The sequence below is a fragment of the Python bivittatus genome, unplaced genomic scaffold (assembly GCF_059951505.1).
Source record: "Python bivittatus isolate LINGU-HERP-01145 unplaced genomic scaffold, Pbiv_v1 ctg000600_np1212, whole genome shotgun sequence".
Classification (NCBI taxonomy): Eukaryota; Metazoa; Chordata; class Lepidosauria; order Squamata; family Pythonidae; genus Python; species Python bivittatus.
The window spans coordinates 435,652-454,998 of NW_028277082.1; the positions used below are offsets into that span (position 1 = coordinate 435,652).

General features: G+C 62.0%; 1 protein-coding gene across 3 annotated transcripts in view; it reads right to left on the minus strand.

The window, feature by feature from the left end:
• KCNH2 (potassium voltage-gated channel subfamily H member 2) overlaps positions 1–19,347 on the minus strand; it is a 52,239-nt gene that overhangs the window by 2,457 nt on the left and 30,435 nt on the right. For 2 of the 3 annotated variants that reach the window (XM_088147732.1, XM_088147734.1), the window contains exons 4-14: positions 18,385–18,819; positions 17,757–17,971; positions 8,060–8,485; positions 6,297–6,684; positions 5,611–5,810; positions 5,073–5,325; positions 2,443–2,636; positions 2,207–2,306; positions 1,392–1,655; positions 792–987; positions 20–212 (exon numbers count right to left, since the gene is read on the minus strand). In XM_088147732.1, coding sequence (XP_088003858.1) covers positions 20–212; positions 792–987; positions 1,392–1,655; positions 2,207–2,306; positions 2,443–2,636; positions 5,073–5,325; positions 5,611–5,810; positions 6,297–6,684; positions 8,060–8,485; positions 17,757–17,971; positions 18,385–18,819 — 2,864 coding nt within the window. The remainder of the gene's footprint in view (positions 1–19; positions 213–791; positions 988–1,391; positions 1,656–2,206; positions 2,307–2,442; positions 2,637–5,072; positions 5,326–5,610; positions 5,811–6,296; positions 6,685–8,059; positions 8,486–17,756; positions 17,972–18,384; positions 18,820–19,347) is intronic. The other variant, XM_088147733.1, reaches the window with a different exon arrangement.

The window sequence follows — 19,347 nt, forward strand, 5'->3', positions numbered from 1 at the left end:
CTTTGGATGGGACGCTCACCTGTGGTGGGGTGCAGAACGCCTGGGCCGGGATAGGGGTGAGGGGCAGGGGGTGCTCCCCGGAGGATGGTCCAGGATTTGGTGGTGGTGGCAGCGGGGAAGAGACTGTGCTGTAGGCGGGGGGCACCAGCACGGCCTGCCGCTGCAGCAGCTGCAGGATGGTGGCCATGTCCGCAGTCAGGCGGTTCTCCAGCCTGGGTGGGAAACGAACGACAAGGGAGAGGGAGCATGTGAAGGGCTTGCAAGGCGCGGCTTCTACTGCCAGGCAGCGCGAGCGCACAGAGTGCCCAGAAGGCAACAGGCGATCTGTTCCACGCAAGTCGGCGGGGGGGGGAGGGGGGAGACGCCTGGTAACAAGAAGAGCGGTCCCGCCTCCACTTCCGCCTTAGAGAGGGAGAGCCCTGCACAGTGGCCCCGTGCAAGGAAAGGAAACCGCCACATGCCAGAACAGGGTGCGCTCCTTGGGGCAGCCACACCTGCCTGCTATGTGCAGGAAGGGCCCCTCCCCTGCGTTCCCCTCTGGTGCCCCCTCACTCTAGCCAGCTCCTCCCACGGGTCGCTGTATCTTGAGGGGCTGGAGGTTCCCAAGATGGGAAGCAGTTCCCCTGCAGAGTGCGCGTGCAGAGTGCGCCCCCTCGTCAAGGACAGCCCTCCTGGACGCCAGGGGCCCGGGCCTTCAGCCCCAGCCCCTTCCCTTTAATGACAAAATGCCCAGAACGATACTGCCGAGCATGGAGGTGGACACCCCCCCACCCGTGCCCATCTGGCACTACCTGTTGAGCTGCTCCTGGAGCAGGTCCAGGCGGCCCTCCAGCTCAGAGCGGTGCCGCTTGTTTGAGGGGACGTTGCCGGCCAGGGGGATGTTGAGGGCGGGGCGGGCAGGGGTGGGGCAGCGGGGCAGCTCCTGGTACTGCCGTTCTCGGCTCTCGCCCCAGAAGCTGAAGATGTTTGACACGCCAGAAAAGGCCCCTGTGCAACACAGGAGGAGGAGGGGGAGTCAGCCCAGGCACCCCTCGGCTGGTCCCTGCTGCCACTGCGGGAGGGGCAGGCCAGCCCCCTCCCAGCCCCCACCTGCGAAGAGGGGCACTGCTGTCACGGGCCTGGCAGGTCCCGCTGGCCGAGGTGGCCTGGAGAGACGCAGCAGCCAAGCCCTCTGCTACCACTGCCGCAGCAGCGTGGCCGGCCCGAGGGAGGGGTCTGAAGCGGCAGGCAGGCATTGCTGGCCCAGCAATGGCAAGGCGAGGCCCTGCTCCTTCTGGCCAGCCCCCATCTGCTCCGCTCCTATCGCAGCACCCCGCGGCAGGGCAGGGCAGGGCAGGGCAGGGCAGGGCAGGGCAGGGCAGGGCAGGCAGCCTCGCCTCCAGCAGCCTTACCTGAGAGCGGGTTGCAAGAGTCGCTGCTCTGCTGCTCGGGGGGGGCTGTGGAGGGAGGCGCAGCCGGGGTCCCCGTGGTGTGGAAAGGCGACAGCTCGGTGGTCCTGGCGATAGGACCGGGGGCCTCCTCCTCATCGCTGGAGGGCGGGCTGGAGGCTGCCGAGCTGCTGAGGCACGGCTCCCACCTGGGGGGGCCTGGAGTCTGGCAGTTCTGGCCCACGTGCAGCGCCTTGGGCTGGGCTCTCGGTTCCCCCAGGTGCTCGTCTGCGAACAAGGCAGAAAAAACTGCTCTGGGGGGTCTCGGGCACATCTGCCCAGAAACGGCCACAAGGCAGGGCTCCAAGCCAGGCGGGTAGACGTCCGTCCTCTGGCCGCGAGACGGAGGCGTAGGGAAACCCAACCCTGGGTCTGGGTGGGCGAAGCAGCAAAGGCCGGTGGTTTCCAGCTGAGCTTGCAGCTCCAGCCCTTTCTGTCACCCACCCGGAGGTCTCCCGCTAGTCTCTCGCCCAGAGGATCGGCTCCGGTCACCCGCCCCGAGGGCAGCCATGAAAGGGACAAGCTGCTTTGGCCGTACATGTGCGGCTCCCCCTGGCTGGCCCACTTGAAAGAGGGCACTCTTGCACATTCCCGGACCCCTTTTCCTACCTTGCTCCTTCAGGATGGCTTGCAAGTGTCTGCCGCAGCAATGATGCTGGGGCGGCCCTTGAATCTCTTCCCTCTCGTTCAAAGCTCAGGTGGGGGAAGGCTTGGTCAAACTGCGAGGGATGAGCCCCGTGGGGGAGAAGGGAGGCGGCGCTCTCTGGCCCTGTGCTCACCTTTCTCTGTGCGCCGGCGGAAGGAGAGCTTGCGCCGTCGCAACCGGTTGAAGCCACCATTCATCTCGTCGCTGCTGGGTGAACCCGGGATCATGTTTGTCTGCAAGGCCAAGCAGATCTCTTACTTGGTGAGGGGCAGGGCTCAGGAGGAGGAGCTGGGCTGCCTGGGGCATGCCTATCTACCAGGGTCTGGTGGGCTCAGGAGCCTTGAGTCATGGGGCCCCTGAGGAACTCACATCTCGCAGATTGAAAGTAATCTCCAGGTTGGACCAGAAGTAGTCAGAGAACTCTGGGTACATGTCCAACACCTCCAGAAGATCTTCGCGGTGGATCTTGTGCAGATCGCAGTACGTCAGGGCTCGCACATCTGCATTTGACTTGCCAGGCCGCGCGTACAGGTTAAGTGGCTCCCCAAAGATGTCGTTCTTCCCTGGGGGACACAGAAGGTACAGGGGTGAGGGTACATCTCGCAAGAGATGCGGCTCAGGCAACTCCTCCTGCTCTGGCACAAGGACAGAAGCCTCTCCTACGTCTGGTGCTTCCAGCTCCTCAAACCCTGCGAAGGCCCATGGCCCCCCGCCCGTATGCCCCCCTGCCCTGGGCTTCAGACTGAGCTTCGACTCATCAGCAGTTTTGCCCAAGATCAAGAGGCACGATGAGTCCTGCGCTGGGAACAGACCAGCGCTTGGGGGAAAAAAGCCCACGTGCTGTCTCTTCCTGTACCCAAGAGATTCCCCAACTCCTGAAAAGGATCGACCGCTGGCACCCCCAGCAGCCCTGCAGAGGTGGGCAGTTTTCTCTCCTCTTCCCTGCTGGAGCTGCCAGTCTCGGAAGGGAAGAACGAAAAGGTCATCAACTTGCCTGCAGACTTCCCCCCTCCCGGCATTGCATTGGCCACGGACTCGCATGCCACGTGTGGCACTGCTCAACCGACAGGAAGGTTTCTCTTATGCTTTTCCAACCCTTTACTCAGCTCGTGGAGCAGTGGGGAAGGAGGGCATCTGTGGGCATAAATTTTGGGACTGTCTTCTATTTTTTCTAGTTGGCCAGCCATTATTACTATTATTTAACCCATTTTCAGTAGGCACTGCCACATCTGCAAAACTTTTTACGTTAAAACTGGCATTCCTTGCAGTTGTACTGGGACACACACATTTCACCAGCTTTAGGGAAGGAAAAATGAAAGATAGAAAGAAATGCTCCAGGATGGTTGTTCTGCAATAGTGCTTTTATGATAAACACAAATGGGACCGCAGATTGGGGCGAGGGGGGTTCAAACTTCTCCTACTTCTCCGACCCCGAGTGATGCAGGCAGCGCTGTCTGGATTAATGGAAGTTCCTATTGTGATGATCGGAAACAAAAGGGTGTTTCAGCCATCCTTAGTTTATGGTGGCAAAAAATCAGGAGGCGCCTCGGAGCCTTTCTTGACGGACAATTCCTCTGAAAGGCAGAGCTTTCACGAGCTGCAATTCCCTTCCTCAGATGCACAGACTGGCCAGACTCATGCAGGACTTAAACTGGGTGGGATGCGAAGGGAGGGTGCAGGTGGATGTGAGACAGGTTGCAAGAACCTTACCCATTTTCTGCAAACTAAGGATGCTTTGGGGAGCTTCTCCCCCTGAAAACATTCTGTGTTGGGGCAGCCTGAATTCCTTTATTGTGATGGCAGGAAAGGCGGCCTCGGTGGGTGGCCTGCACTTGCATGTGTTTACTCTGATGATCTGCACCTCTCTGTCGCCCACTCCCTTACCCGCTCTGAGTGGGCTGCAAAATGCCAGATGCAGTTTCTCTCCTGGCCCTCCCTCTCCACGCTGGGAATGGGCCTGCCGAGCGCCGTCTCCCTAAGCCTTCCAGCTTTCATCCCTCCTCTCGTCCAAAGGCTGGGGCTGCGGGTCACAGAGCGGGGGGGCACTGAATGCCCCCGTAAGAAGCAGGAGCGTTCGAGGAGTCACCTGGAAACCCTTTGCTGTATCCTGGGACGCCCCGGTCGGGTCCTCCCAGGATGCAGGACGGATTCCTCTCAGAGAACATGGAAGCAGATCCTTGAACTCAAGATCAGCCTGGCATCTTTCAGACAGCTTGGCACGCCACTGATCTCGGGTGCCCAAGGGAGAGAAAATGGCAGGGGCTGGTCCTGAAACGCCTGCTGCTTGGGATCCAAAGCCCCATGGAGCCACAAGAGAAGCAGGGTTCTCCTCGAAGCGGCTCCCGTTGGGTTTCTTGCTGTGTTGCAAGCAGCTCCGTATAAACCGAAGCCAATCGAGAGCTGCCGGAAGTGACCCAAGACAGACGATGGGCAAAAAGAGGCCGGAAGATCCCTGCAGTTTTCTGGGCAAGGTTTTTCAGAGGCGGCTTGCCCCGGCCCCCTTCCTAGGCTCAGAGAGAGGGACTGGCCCGGGGTCACCCAGCTGGCTCCGTGCCTAAGGCGGGACTAGAGCTCACGGTCTCCTGGTTTCTAGCCTGAAGCCTGCTTAATATTAGCAGGGTGCTAAAATGGTGTTCTTTGGCCCAGCCTTTTACTTATTTACTAGCACTTCAGTACCTTTTCCTTCCATAGTGCCAACTTAGCAGCAGCAGCTCACAAAATTAGGCTAGGCCACAAACCACCAGCTGTGCCCAGACCTTGGAGCTGCAGCAGAGCTCCTCGCCCCAAGTCCTCGGGGCCTCTGGAAAGACGCCTCGTGGCTGGGGCCAAGCAGAGAGAGCCCCTCCTCCCTCAGCAACTAGCCAGACCCCTCCAGAAGTCCTCCAGAGCATGGGGCCACCCTGCGGCCAGGGACAGCCTGCCTTCTTCCCAAAGGGCATCCTGGGGGCAAAGGCCAGAGGTGGAGCAGGGCCGCGGCACCAGGGAAAGCCCCTTCTCACCTAGGATGGCCACCACCACGTCACCCCTGAGGATCTCGATGGAGCCGCGGGATATGAAGTAGAGGGCGGTGAGGACGTCCCCTGCGTGCACCAGGGTGTCCCCCGGCGGGGCGTGGGTGGTCTTGAACTTCATGGCCAAGGCGCGCAGGCAGCCCTTGCTGGCGCCCCGGAAGGGGCGGCAATTCTGCAACAGGCTGCGGTTCAGGTGCAGGCAGATGTCGGCCTGCAGGCACTCAGGGAAGCCCTTCAGCACCTGCAGTGGGGAGGAAGTGGGGGTGAGCTTGGACTGGGGCCCCAAGAGCCTCCACCTTCTAGCCCCGGGTCAGACGAACCCCAGCGGAAAGCAGGGGTTGAGCCAGATCTTTGAAACTTTGGTTTGGGGCTTTTAAAGGGACGTTTGTCCTACTCTCTTTCGGGCTGCTGAAGGGTGAGACCCCAGCGACCCCGGGACCCCAGAAGGGGGCTGCGGCATGGTCACCCAGCAGAGGGGTCGGCCCACCCGCCCTCGGCCCTCAGCCCGGGGCCGCTGTACCCTCACCGCGTTCATGTCGATGCCGTTGGTGTAAGACCAGGCATGCTGGAAGTATTCTTCTAAGCGCTGGCGCAGGGGATTCGGGATCTGGTGGAAGCGGATGAACTCTCGCACCCGCAGCATCTGGGTGTGGTAGCGGGCCGTGCCCGAGTACAGCCGCTGGATGATGGCGGACACATTCCCAAAGATGCTGGCATACATCAGCGCTGGGGAGAAGGGGGGAGAGACACGCTGGTGAGCGGCCATCGCTCGCTCCCCCCCGCCTTCAGCACGGCTCGGCCTCGCTCAACGGCACGCCTGGCGCGGCTTCCGCGCTCTGCCCAGGACCAGCTAGGCTCCCCACCGCATGCCCAATCGGGGCAGCAGCTCCGGCTCCCGATCCTTTTGAGGCCCCTCAGGAAAGGGGTGACACGAGCCAACCATGTGGTGGCCTGGGGAGCAGGAAGGCTGTGCTTCCTATTTGGGGAGCATGAGGGTGAGAAGAATTCCTCTGAGCATGCAGAGAGTACCCGCCGTACGTATCCTGGCCAGCTGCGGCTGAGACAAACCCTGAGGGTCCAGGGAGGGGCCGCAGGCCCTCCCCTCTCCAGAGTCACAGGCCGAAGGCAGGCTGCCCGCACATCTGCCTCCCCCACCGGGCGCCCTCCAGACGGGTCAGAGCCGCCCCGGAGGGAGAGCCCCAGGGCACTCACAGCCGATGAGCATGACGCAGATGGAGAAAATCTTTTCCGGGTTGGTGTTGGGCGACACGTTTCCGAAGCCCACGCTGGTGAGGCTGCTGAAGGTGAAGTAGAGGGCGGTGATGTACTTGTCCTTGATGCTGGGGCCCAGGTGGTGGGTGCTCTCGTTGAAGGGCTTGCCGATCTGGCCACCCAGGGAGTGCAGCCAGCCGATGGCCTTGCCCTCCATGTTCCCGATGGCGTACCAGATGCAGGCCAGCCAGTGTGCAATCAGGGCAAAGGTGCACATCAGCAGAAAAAGTACGGCTGCCCCGTACTCCGAGTAGCGATCCAGCTTGCGGGCCACGCGCACCAGACGCAGCAGCCGCGCGGTCTTCAGCAGCCCAATGAGGGTGGTGGTCTGGGCAGGGAGAAGCGAGGGGGAGGAGGTATGAATCCCCCAGGGTGGAGCCAGGGCTCCCCCCTAGCCTGGCCCACCCCTGCAGGGTCACAGGGACCCCCTGCCCCCTTTTCACAGGCCATTTCCACCCCGCAGGGTTCGGGGGAAGCATTTGCACAAAATATATTTGTCAGAGTTCTTCACAGCGAGCCTGTCAAGTGGGAATTCTCTGAGGCCGCAGAGAGAGTACCCACACGTGTACACTGTGAAGCCATGCCTTCAAATAGAGGGAGGGGGCCCTCTCCAAGCGACAGGATAGGGGCCCTGGCGTCTGCAACTCCATTTGGCTCTGCTGGGGCATCAGGAGCCTTTGCAGCTCAGCTGAGGCAGAGATTCCTCTGGCATAACCCTGCTGTGGTGCCATCCGGCTTCTCCCACCAGCAAGGCAGCCCTCTCCGGTAAGAGCCCGCGCCCTCCCACCGCTGGCACCCTGTCCTCCGACTGCCCACTGCGAGCCTCTCCTCGCAACCAGGGCAAACGACGAGTTTCAGGCCCAGAGGACCAGGAGCCACTGCTGGCAAGGAAGGGGAGGGGGAAAGGCCTGACCTGCCCCTGAGGGCAGCAGCTCCCTGTCTTTCTCTGGGCCCTCTGGGTGCTCTGTGCAGACTGGGCAAGGGCACCGTGACCCGCTCTGCCACTGCCAGCTTCCTCGGGGGCAGATCTAGTCTCTTCCTGCACCACAGGGGAGCCTGAGGGGGGCTGCGCAGCTGTGCTGAAGGCAGGGGCAGAGACGCCAGCTTCAGGGAAGAGGCAGAACCGCTTAGACCGGGGGGCCAGGGAGGTCACTGCTCCTTCCTCCTGCCCTCTGGGCTTCGGCTTGGCTTTTCTGCTGAGCATCTCTGCCAGCCTCTCGTCGTTGCAGGCAGAGATCCAACAGATGCCTCTTCGCTCGCTCAATATAAGCCACCTGCAGACAGTGCCTGTCAAGCACCGTTGCAACTGAAGGAAATGCAGCTCTGAGGGGGACAAAGGGAGCATCTGGCTCCCAGAACTCAAGCCCCCGCCCCGCGTTCCAGCGCGCTTGCTTTGGGCGCTGGGCTGCTGCAAGGGCTCCTCTCAGTCTCAGACCCCACTCGGTCCCTGAAAAAGAGAACCCTGCCTTGCCTGGTGGCAGGCGCTGCTACCCTAAGCTCTAAATTAATTGTCAGCTAGCTTTAAAAAAGCAAAGACCCCAGGAATCTTCCTGCCCACGCCCATGATAAAGCTACGCGCACGTTGTGTGACAAGTGGTAAGTGTGGCCCCAACCAAAGTATTTTCCGCCGTCAGACAGCCTCTCATCAGCCGCCCGAGCGAGGAGCCACGGCTGCGGGCGGAGCGACCGGTCCGAGCAAGTACCTCTTCTGATCCAGAGCCAAAGATAAGCAGGTCGAAGGGAATGGCCGCCACCATGTCGATCAGGAACCAGCCCTTGAAGTAATGGATGGCGATCTTGGCCGGGTGGCTGACCACCTCCTCGTTGGAGTTGACGTAGGTGGTGCGGAAGTTGATCAGGATGTCAATGATGAACATGATGTCCACAATCAGGTCGACCACGTTGAGGGGGCTGCAGGAGTAGCCGCAGGTGCGGTGGTCGCGCCCCTCCTGGTTGTTGAGCAGGAAGGCCGCCGAGTAGGGGGTGAAGATGGCCGTGTAGATGACCAGCAGCAAGATCAGCCAATCCCAGACTGCCTTGAATGGGCTGTAGTGCAGGATCGTCCACTTATGGATGCGGGGAGCCTGCAGCTTGTACTCTGGGAGGACGTCGGCCCCCAGAGACAGGACCTGGGGGGCAGGAGGCAACACGAGCAACTCTAAGCACCAGCCTCCCCAGAGGCACAGCCCCCAGCTGTCCCCACCTCCACGCCCTCTCTGCCAGCAGTCCTTTCTGGATGCGGGCTCTCCCCGCAAGGCCTCCGGAGCAGCACAGCCCTTGCATGCGGGTCAAGGGTCCTGCGCCCGGGTCGGCTCCCATGGCAGCAGCAACAAGGACTACCTGCCTTCCTGAGCTACAAAAACGAAACGGGAGGCGCAACTAGCCCCTCCCCCTCCCGCCATGCTCAGCTTGGTGGGAATCCAGCCCTGTGTGCCTCGTCCATCTGCGCTGCCTCAGCGCCCGGTTCCAGGGCACTGCCATCCTGACCTCCCTCTGAGGCAAAGGATAACCGTGCCCCGGAGAGTTACGGACCTCAGGGCCGCCCTCGCACAGGGAAAGTCGTGCCCACACCACAAGGCTGTCGCCAAGGACAAGCGGTGGAGAGAGGGCGGAAAAAACCCTGCCCCCACGGCCCAGGGGAGAGAGCGAGGAGAGCCCCCTGCGTGTCCTTGCGCCTTCCTCAGATCCCGGTGTGCGCTTAGCGAGAGTGACGATCAGGCCAGGAGAACCACGGGCCTTTGGGCATCCTGGGGAGCTGCTCCAGGGGGAGGGGGGACGGAGGCAAGTGGGAAGAGGGAGGCCAGCCTGCCTGTATCTCGCACTCCTGCCCCACAGTGCCCCGCCCCACGCGGCCAGGGGCCGGACAGGGCTCCAAATCCCTACCCTTGGCAGGGAGTGTAGCAAGGCAGAGAGGGAAGCCCCTGGAGGACTTTCCGGGCCCCCAAGCCTCTGGCCCGGCACATCCGAGTCCGTGCGGAGCGTCCTCTTCCCGTCCCTGCCCAGTGCGGCTGGGCCTTCACTGCCACCCCGGCTTCTTGTGCTAAAGACACGGCTCTCTGATGAGCGCGACCTGCAGGACTGGTTTGGGAGAGGTAATAAAGCTCGGAACCGTCCCCAAGAACTTCCTTCCCCCTCTGCCGGCCTGTCTGCACATCCTTATAACACCAGGCAGGAGCAACATCTGGAAACCCTTAAACCGCAGAACAAGCATCTTCCCAGCTGTTAGGTACCAAAGCCTTGCACACCTCTCGGTTTAAGAGTTCAGAGCGACCAGCAGCTCAGTCCCCAAGGACAGTGTGGCTGAACCTGCCCTCCCCTTCCGGCACCGCAGAAGCCCTTTTCCTGCAGCCTTTTCCTGCTGGAGCGGAACCGCCAGCCGCGCCACTCTTGAACTGCAGAGCTGGAGAGGAGCCGCGAGGATCGCCCAGTCATCCGGCTGCAGCGTGCAGGGCAAGAGCGTCCTCCGTCTCGGCAGGTTTCTGCACGGCCACCGCTCGGGAGCGCTTCAACTGGCTCCCCTGTCCAGCCTGTTCTGTCCTGCTCCTCACCCCTCCGTGCCCTGGAGCCGGCTGTCCTGCCTCCCGTCGTCCTCCCTTCATGCCTGGCGTCCCAAGTCCCCTCGGCGTGTCTGCCTGGGGTACGTCCCCCTCTCCCTGCCTCGCCTTTTTGCCTTCCTTTGCACCCCGTCAACATCCCTGGTACAAAGCTGCCCCCTGCCTGACCCCATCCTCCTCCCAAGACAGTTTTCTTCAGATGCAGAGGCTTGGAGGGTGCGGGGTGGAAAAAGGGAGGAAAGAGTGGGGGGAGGTCCCTTGTCACCCCCCCTTGTCTCAGGAGTCTGGTGGGCCCAGCACCATCCCCTGGACTGAGCTCCCATCTGCCGAGAAGCAAGGACCCAGCTCAGCAGAAGCCACCGATGTGGCTGGGTCCTCTGGAGTCTGGATCCATGCAAGGCTGCACTTGAAAAAATGCCAACAAAGAGTGCCTCTGAGCATGTTCCAAAGTCTTGCCTCCCCACCTCGCCTGGGAAGTCCTGGTCACCACTCTGCTTGTTGGTGGGGGAACCCTGGCCGTCAAGCCCCTTCCGCTGCCAAGCTGTCTTTCTGCCCACCCCTCCTCTGGGAAGACCCCAGCAGGATCCCACCTGCAGCCCCCCCGGCCTACCTTCTCCGTGTTTTTCTGTTGGGCTCTGGCCTGGAGGGCATCACTGTCCTGGCACAAGCAGGTGCCGCAGAGGAAAGTGCCCACTGGCATGGGTTGCCTGGATCTGGATCCAGAAGGGGCAACTGGGGGCAGAGAGAAGTCCTGGAGCAGCTGCAGGAGGGATGCCAGCATCCTCCTGGCGGCTCCTGGGCTGGGCTGGGGCAGCAGCCTTATTCCCCGCTGGGGGCCCAGGCGCCCTGGGCTCCACTGGGCATGCTGCCACAGGCCCAAGCAAGGCAGCCCTGCCAGACGAAAGCCGGCTGCCCAGGCGAGGAAGTGGGGAGCACACGAGTGACCAAATTATTGGGGCAGAAACTTTACCCAGCCTGCCCTGCTCTCAAAAGAGGCAGCCTCTCAGCGCCCCCACCCCCGCCACACACACCAAAACCCTCTGCCAGGCAGACAGATGGATGGAGGGATGGAGAGCGGGAGTGGCACGTCTCCTGCCCTGCCAGCCGGGCTACAATCCAGAAGCCCCAGAGAATTGCTCAAGGAGGGCAGGTCCCCCGCCCCCCATAAGCACCAGAGCAAGGCGTGAGGGAGGTGTGGAAAGCATCTTAGTTCTCTGGCTTGGCGCTGTTATTTTGGTGCCAGACGGGTTGGGGGTGGAAAACACGCCAAGAGCCGGGGGGGGGGGGATGCAAGCAAGCCAGGGAGGCACCAAGTCTGATTCCCACCCCATCAGATCTCCCTGCCCCATGGGCAGCTGATCCTCAAAGCTGGCTCCCCCCCAGCAGCCCCTGACCATAGACGAAGTGCACAGAGACCTCCTCCTTGGGGCTTGTTCTCACGGGAGGGAGGTGCCCGCTTCCATGGTCAGGCCAGGCCAGGCGCCTGCAGAGCTACCCCTTTGCAGGGTGGCAGGAGCTGCAGGTGGAGGTGGCAGGCTGGCCCTCTCTCTTCCCAAGTGGGGAAGGAAGGAACCTGGTCCCGGAAAGGGGGCCTGCCAGGCGGGCAGGGGGCACCCAGTCCTGGGGAGGGAGGGAGGGTGCCCCTGCCAGGGCACGGCCACAAGATAGGCTGGGCCTCCCAAACTCTGCCTGGTCATTTGGTCAGAGCTGAGCTGAGCTGGCTGGTGGAGAGGAACTGGGCGCGGGGGCAGAGCCTGGGATGGGACACTTTTGGTGCTGAAGAAGAGATGGAACGATCCTTCTGCCCCCCCCAGGACAGGGCAGCCCTCATCCGGCTGAGCCTCCTGCCCCAAAGGAGGGGCCCAGAGGGCCTCTGTCCAGATGGGCTGCCTCTTTAAAGGCTCTCAGCCTTTCCTGGGTCCCCCGGCTGGCCCCCTTTTCAGCTGGGAGGGGGCAGATGGCCGGGGGAGGGAGCGGGGCCAGGGCTCCTTCCCTGGAGCTGACCATGCTGCTGGCCTGGGAGCTAAAATTAGCCACCTTGTGCTGTGCACCAAATTGGGACAAAATCTCTCCCTTTGCTGGAAATGCCAGAGCAGGACGGTGTGTGTGTGTGTGTGCGCGCGTGCACGCATGCGCGTGAGAGAAAGCTCTTCCCTTGCAGTGGGCGAAGGGGAAGGGGACAGCCTCTCTTCGGGAGCTGTAGGCCAGGAAGCCCAGGAAGTGGGACGAGAAGAGCCTCCCCGTCCTCCCCCCACAAGCCCCTGCTGAGCAGCTTCCCCGCCCGCCAACAACCAACAACGGACCGGACCGACTGCAGGATCTCGGGACGTTGTCCGGAGCCGGATGGAGGACGGAGGAGCGACAGAGGGGCAATCGAGCTGCCTGCCTGTGTGGTGTGGCTGTGCGGCTGTGAACTTCTGCGTCCTGGGATTTGCTCCGCTCGTGCCTCTCCTCTGCCAGCTGAGAAACAGCGAGAGAGAGACGGGGCATTCCGCGGGGGACCTGCAGGCACTGGGGGGGGGGGGCTCTTTCCCAAGCACTGGATGTGCCAAGGTCCAGCTGGCGCTCCAGCCAGGCTACCTATTCCAAGATCAAGCGAGGAGGGAGCTTCCCTCCCACCCTGTGAGCTGAAGCAGGACCCGGCCCCTTCGCTTCATCAGGCTGCGCCCAGCAGCACCCACTGCCCTATTTGCTCTGCGCAGGCAGTTTCCCAGCCGCGGAGACTGGGAGGTTTGCAGAGACCCCTTCTGCCTCCCCATGCGCCTGCCACAGGCTTAACTTAAGTGGCTGCCTGGCCCTGGCCCTGGCGAGAGAAGAGATGGGCATCAGGGCAAACCATGGGGTTGGGGGCCAGCTCAACATGACCCTCTCTGGGCACAGGAGGCTTGGACACCCAGGCGGGACTTTCTTTCATTCCTGGTAAGAAGTCTGTTTCCTGGATCCGGGTCACTGTGCCCAAGGCAGGCCCTGGGTCTCCTCTTGTGGGAAATGGGGCTGAGAGGGAGGAGCTGTTCAGGGCAGGCATGGCCCCCCGGCTTCCCACCCTGCCCCCCTGAACTGGCCTCACAAGGAAATGGGTCTGTGCCTGGCAGTGGGGGCTGGGCTTCTACCTTCCCTCGGCAGGACACGGTTGGGTTCCCCGGGAGCAGGGCAGGAAGGGTGGGTGGAATTCAGCACTGCCTGCCCCCAGGTCTCTTTCCTGGCAAGCCTGGCACTAAGGAAGGGCTGGTAGGGGCAGGGCAGAGCTGGCATTGCCCAGGAGATGGGATTAAGGATGCCACTTGGCTGGCAGTTCACCTGAATCTTCCCAGCCTGTTTTCTGAGGGTGTCTCCTGTCCAGCCAGCAACAGAGGGCTGGGGATGATGGGCTGCGGAGAGCAGCAATGCAGTGTAAGGTCTGCAGTCCCTTCACTGCTGTCCTGGGGCCCAAACTGGTTGGGATGTCACATCAGAGATCCGCCACCGGATCCCTTTGAGGAGACTGGGATGAGGATCAGCGCCCAAGATTAGCCCTCCCCTTTCCCCACGGAAATTCCTCTCCACACCCTCTCCCTTGGAAAAAGGCTTCTGCCCTGCCCCTTCCAGCCTGGGGGAAAGGGGACAGTGGACACTGCTGAAGTGGGGCAGGCCCAGAGCAAGCTTGACTGCACGGAGCATCTTCTTAAGCAGAGAAAAACCTGACGCCAAAAGGCAACAACTGGCAAAAGGGCAGTTTCCAGGCAGTTCCCGTACGAGAGGCTGCCTGGCCCCACAGGAAAGGAACTACTGGGGGTCTTCCACCCCAGTCCACGTGGTCTGAGCCTCGCCCCTGCCCCCCAGCTACAGCACACTTCTACCTACTGAAAAGGAAGCTTTAATTGGCTAATCAGGTTTATGAGTTTACAATAAACTTTATATTATGTTCCATTTTACATGTGATGGGAGGCCAGAAGGGGCATGGAAGCTCCATCCCGGATGGGGGCAGGGCCCCAGGAGAGGGGCAGCTCTGTCTTTCTTCAAAAAACCCCAGACACACACTACCTTGCACGGTTAGGACACAAAGCTGCATCTTGTGTTTCTTGGAGAACATCTGTTTTCTACGTGGTTGCTAAGGATCGACATCAACTTGACAGCACATAATCAATCAATCGTATCTTGAGGTAATGAATTCCAAAGTTAATTCTGGAACTCTGTGCAGTCGTTCAATTTCTTCACTGAACTTGAAACTCTGCAATTCTCACTTCTCAACGCAAACATCAGGGTTGAAATGGAAAATAGGTGCAGACTTTAAAATGGTTTCTAGAACCTCTGGGCATCAGTGGCGCCAACTCCAGTCCTCACCCTGGTGAGAGGAGAACCCGGAGAGTCTCAGCCGGCCACAAAGCTCTTGAGGGGCCCTGGAGGCACCTCTGGGCCATGTCTCCGTCTCCGTCTCTGTCAGGCAGGCAGGAGGGGGGAGGGGGGGCGGCCCCGGCTGCCTACTGTAGGACTGGCAATTGCCCGTCTCACGCTTTCCTGGCGGGGTGGGGGGGGACCACCAGGGTCCTACAGCCGCCTCCAGCGCTTTGGGGGCAGCAGCTCCTGAGATGGTGCTCCGTGGGCCTTAGGAAGGGGCAGCCCAGTTTAGGATCCTGCCCAGCCATGATCCAAGGGCTGAAAGAGGGGTGTCAGTGGGCGGCGTGGGGGGTGTGGGGGGGGCCTTTGCAGGAAGCAAGAGCGCACCAGGCCTGCGTCTGGGCAGCCGCTGGCAGAGAGGAGGAAAAGGATGCTGGCAGAAAAGACCACGGTGAGGGGCACGGAGACTAAGCCCCCCCGCCCGGGAAAGAAGGGAGGACCTGGACGCATTCTGAGGATTCTTTGGAAAATGGGGGACTGGGCGGGGGAATGCGCAGACTCGCTCCCAAGGCGGAGCAGGGCCTGGCAGCACCCAGCTGCCGCAAGAGCTGAGCGCGGCCTGCTCGGCGAGAACCTGCCTGTCCGGCGGAGGAGACCCTCCGGGAGGGAAGCGGCCCCCCCTCCTTCCCACGTATTTCGGCAGGAAAAGCTGCTTACGGGCAACCCCCCCCCCTTGTCAGGGCTTCCACCCCCATTTGAGGAAAGGCAGAGAACCCAACGCAGCCCCAGACCTGGCAATAAAACCGGCACCCCCCGGACAGAGGGCGGGCAGGGCAGCTGCCTCCGAGGGGTCCCCCCTACGCTCAGCCCAGGGGCTGGTTCTCCCGGAAGGGGCTTAGCAGGCTGCGCAGAGAAGAAAAGCAGCAGCTTTTAGACCAGCATGAGCCGTGGGGGGGGGTGCGCGCGCGCGCGGATTTAATGGTTTGTGACCCCCGGCTTGGCAATGCGCGGCTCCCTCTCACCGCTGCACAATGCCCCCGCTCCACAGCAAGCTTTCCTGGGTCTCCTGAGGCTCGGGTTCAGAGACAGTGGGAGCCTCTGAGCATGCCCAAAGTGCCTTTTCAGACCTCTGGAATTCAGATCCAGCTCTGCGAACCCATTTTGGCTCTGCTGCCTCCCCCACAGCCCCCCTACCTCCTGAGCCACCAAGCTGGAGATGCGGACAGCCCGGCGCACACGTGTGTCCTTGCCCTCCTGCTGCCTGTCTCTGCCCCTTCTGCCCCGAGACATCCCGGCTGGATTGAGGAGGCAGGCTCAGTGGGGAGCTTCGTGGGTCCACAGCCGGAGCTCCAAGCATTGCAGCCAGGGTGGGGATGGGGGGGCGGCCCAGGCAGCAGCCAGAGGCCGCCACACAGCTGCATCTGGCAGGACCCCCATCTTCAGCGGCTGGCAGAGGGAGCAGCAGCCAGCTCCCTCCCTCCCCCTCTGCTCCGCCCCAGAAGGCCCCCCCTTCCTGGCTCCTCTGGGTCCCTCCTCTTATTCGGAGCTTCCCAGACATCTCTGAAAGATGGGGCGGACCGACCGGGAGCAGCGCAGACTTGAGAGGCTAGCTGGGGACAGGGCTGGATCCCCCCTCGTCCTGCCCCCAGTCCCTCGGGGCGGGGCGGGGCGGGGAGAAGCCAGCGAACGAGGCTCCAAGGGAAGGGAGGGGTCACCGGCTCTTCCCTGCATTCAGGGGGGTCTTCTCCCTGGCCCACGCCCAGGGTATGACTCCTGCAATGCAGCTGTACTGTCTCGGGGGAAAGGGGACATAGATCTGGGCCACCCAGCTGGAGCACGGTCACCTTGGGCGTGCAGCACTCAGTGCAGGCAATTCACAGGAACACCCGTAAGTGCTTCCCTGGCACACCTCCTGCAAGGGCCTTGCCAGCCAGCCATGAATTATGGGGCTACAGGCCGTTTGCATCATCCAAGTCCCAGTGCCCCGTAGTCTCCACGCAGCATACTGATTATGGCTGACAACGTGCGCTAGGCCACCAATGTCCTCAAGGGCATGGACTGCTCCCTTGAGACACTATGGAAAGTGCCCCCCCCAGTGCTCATGCTTCCACGGCCCCCTCGCTACCCTCTCGGAAGAAAGGCAGGGCATGCTCCGTCACGGCCTATTTGTAGGCCTGCCACCTCCTTGGGCACCTTTTCTGCAGCCACCCAAACGTTACGGCTCCAAGCAACACCATCTTTGGCCTCAGGCTGAGAAGAGGCACCTGTTCAGAAACAGGTGCTTGTGAAGCCCAACTTCCCACTGCTCCGCGGCCACCAGAACACACCCTCACCCCAAATCACGGAGGCATCGCTGGGCACCTTCGGGAAGGCATCAGCCCCTCCAGCGCTGGGACTGGATTCCACGGACGTCCCACCATCTAAGCCGAATCTCCAGCTCCGTTAACGCCAGATTGCCTACCGGCTCTCCTTTCGGTCTCCTACCTACCAGGCCGCCCCCTGTTTCACCCGAGATGGAGACGGGGGGACCGACTCAACAACCTGTGTGCTGCTCGTCTGCCAGCCGAAGCAGCTCTGGGCGGCTTAGAGGTCAGGGTGCGAAACAGCCGGAGCCATAAGCAACGAAAGTCATCGGCCCCGAGGGGAAGGAGATGAAACTCTAAGCCAGTTCTAAGACAGAAATCTCCCACCAGATCACATCCCTCCCAACCCAGGACCTGCTGGAAGTGCCAGCTGCGGGGCCGGGCGGGGAGAATGCTGCTCCGTGGGCGATGGCTTCGGACACCAGAGCGATCCAGCAAGACCAGAGGCCACCGCAAGCGTGAACCACCCCTGGGCAGCCCCCGCCTGAAGCCTGATCCTCCAGCTAAGCCGCTTCCTACAGGGCCCTCTGGGGTCGCAGTGCCAAAATCTTCTCATCACTTTCCCCCAAAGCAGTACCCAGATCCCAGTGACAGCTGGATCTCCCAGATTTCCAAAAACGGGAAGTTTTGTTTGCTCCTGCACCTCAGCAGTCCAGGGGCGTTCTGAAGTCCAGCCAGCTTGCAGCCCTCCCCAAATGGGCCGGTGACTCCAATGGAACTCAAGCACAGAAGACCCCTCCCCATCCAGATCTCCTCCTTGACCACAAGCTCACTTGCTCCATCTCCAGTTGCAAGACCCCACCTCTTCTCTGCTCCCCTCTCCCCCCAGCTGCCTTGCCCCGTTGGCCATTGTCTCAGCCGCAGAAATCAGAGCAGAGACAGAGAGAGAGCGGAGGGTGTCCGCGGCCCCTTCCGACTCTAGGTTCCTATGCAGCAATGAAATGTCTGCCCTCACGAGGACACCCTGGAAGCCCCCTCACCAACTTCTCTACAGCCACGCTCCAAGGTCCAAGTCTGCCTGCCACACGTCCACGGAGGGTGGGGGTGAGGGCTAAGAGACCCGCCAACGGGGAGGTGGCGGAGACGGACAGACATTGCTGGCGCAGGACGTCAGGCGAACCTCCCCACTGCGGCATCCCGGCCGGCCCAGAGATGCTTGACCGGCTCACCTGGGTGACCTTCTCGGTGACGTTGTGGGTGCGGTCCTTGAGCTTGCTGGGGGCGATGATCTCCTTCTCGCTGGAGGGGGACGTAAGGAAGGCCTCGGCTTTGAAGTCCACAAAGTTGAGGGTGATCTGGGGAATTTTGCTGATGGCACGATAGCGCATGAGGTCCGAATCTGAGGTGGAGTTCAACAGATGACTCCGGATGTTGTTCATGGCCCCTGCCAAAAGAACGAAGCGGTCAGGGAAGCCCCTCTTACTGTTCCTGCAGAGTTGGGGGCCCGGGTCTCCCTCCACGCTCACGCAAGGCCCCCTGAGCCTGTGCCCTCTTCAGTGCTCTGGGACGAGAGCTGTGCCGGCTGAGAGAGCCAGACCTTGCCCTCCAGAGGTGGGGCCCTCAGCATCCTGCCCTCCGGGCGCATCCATGGAGCTCCACAGGTCTATGCGTGGGGCCAGCGGAGGCCCTCCACATCCATTTCTGCACAGCTGAGGAAGAGGTCCTGGTGGGCCATGTCCCTCCGCTGCAGGTTGGCCTCGCTTCCCACCACCCCGGGGCCCCTGCCAGCCACTTCTCCACTAGGCTGGCCTGCACCTGGCAGCCAGAGCCCTGCCTCCCCACGCCCACAGGCGATACCTGTGCTGGCGTGCCGGCTGTGGGCCCAGCCCTTGTCCCCCTCGCCCTTCATGGCCTCGATGTCGTCCACGGAGGACGCCCGGCGCACACTGTAGAAACTCTCGCGGGACCGGCTGCGGGTCAAGCTGCAGTTGGAGAAGGAGGCCTCCAGGTGGAGGTGGGCTTTGTCCGTCCGAGGGGAGGAGTGGGTGATGGGGGGGTCCTCGTGGCCATCCCCCCTGCGCTCCATCAGGGCCTGCTGGTCCTCGGGCTCCTCGCAGCCCAGGCAGTTGTTGTCCAGGGAGGAGGTGACCTCGTCCAGGGCCACGGACTCGCTGCTCTGCTTGGAGAAGTCCACCACCACGGCCCCGTCGGGGTCGTCTTGCGGGAGTGACTGTTTGCTCCCAGCCAGAGCCAGCAGCGCCGGCAGCTTCAGCCGGAAAGACTTGCCACGGCCTAGAGGGCAGAACCAAGCAGGGGTGGGGGGGTTGAGATGGCTGCAGAGCGCCCCCTCCCCATCCGCTTCTGCACACCCCCGTTGACCCTTTCCCCATCCCTCAGGAGAGGACGTGCCACAAGCCCCTCTTGCCTTGGGAGGAAACCCCACCCAATCTGAAGAAAAGGCACCCCCCAGGAGGGAGGTCTCAGGGGGAGCATGGGGGGAGGAATGCTTTGGCCACCAGGGGTCAGTAGCCCTAGCTGTGGCCTAGCGCACTGGGGTAGCGGGAGGGTGCAAAGGGGCCACTCACCCTGAGCTCTGCAGAGAAAGCAGGACCCAAGAGGAAACCTACCCCCTCCGGGCACTTTCCCCAAACACCCCCCCACAACACACAGAGAATTGGCTTTATAGCAGAAATCTGTGAGCTTTTTCCCGCAGAGAAGCAAGGGGACACCCTGCTCTCGCTGGAAGCAGCTTTGGACAGCCACGCCTGTCCTCCAGCCTCTCGATCCATCCTCCCACGCCACGTCCAGCACTGAGCAGTT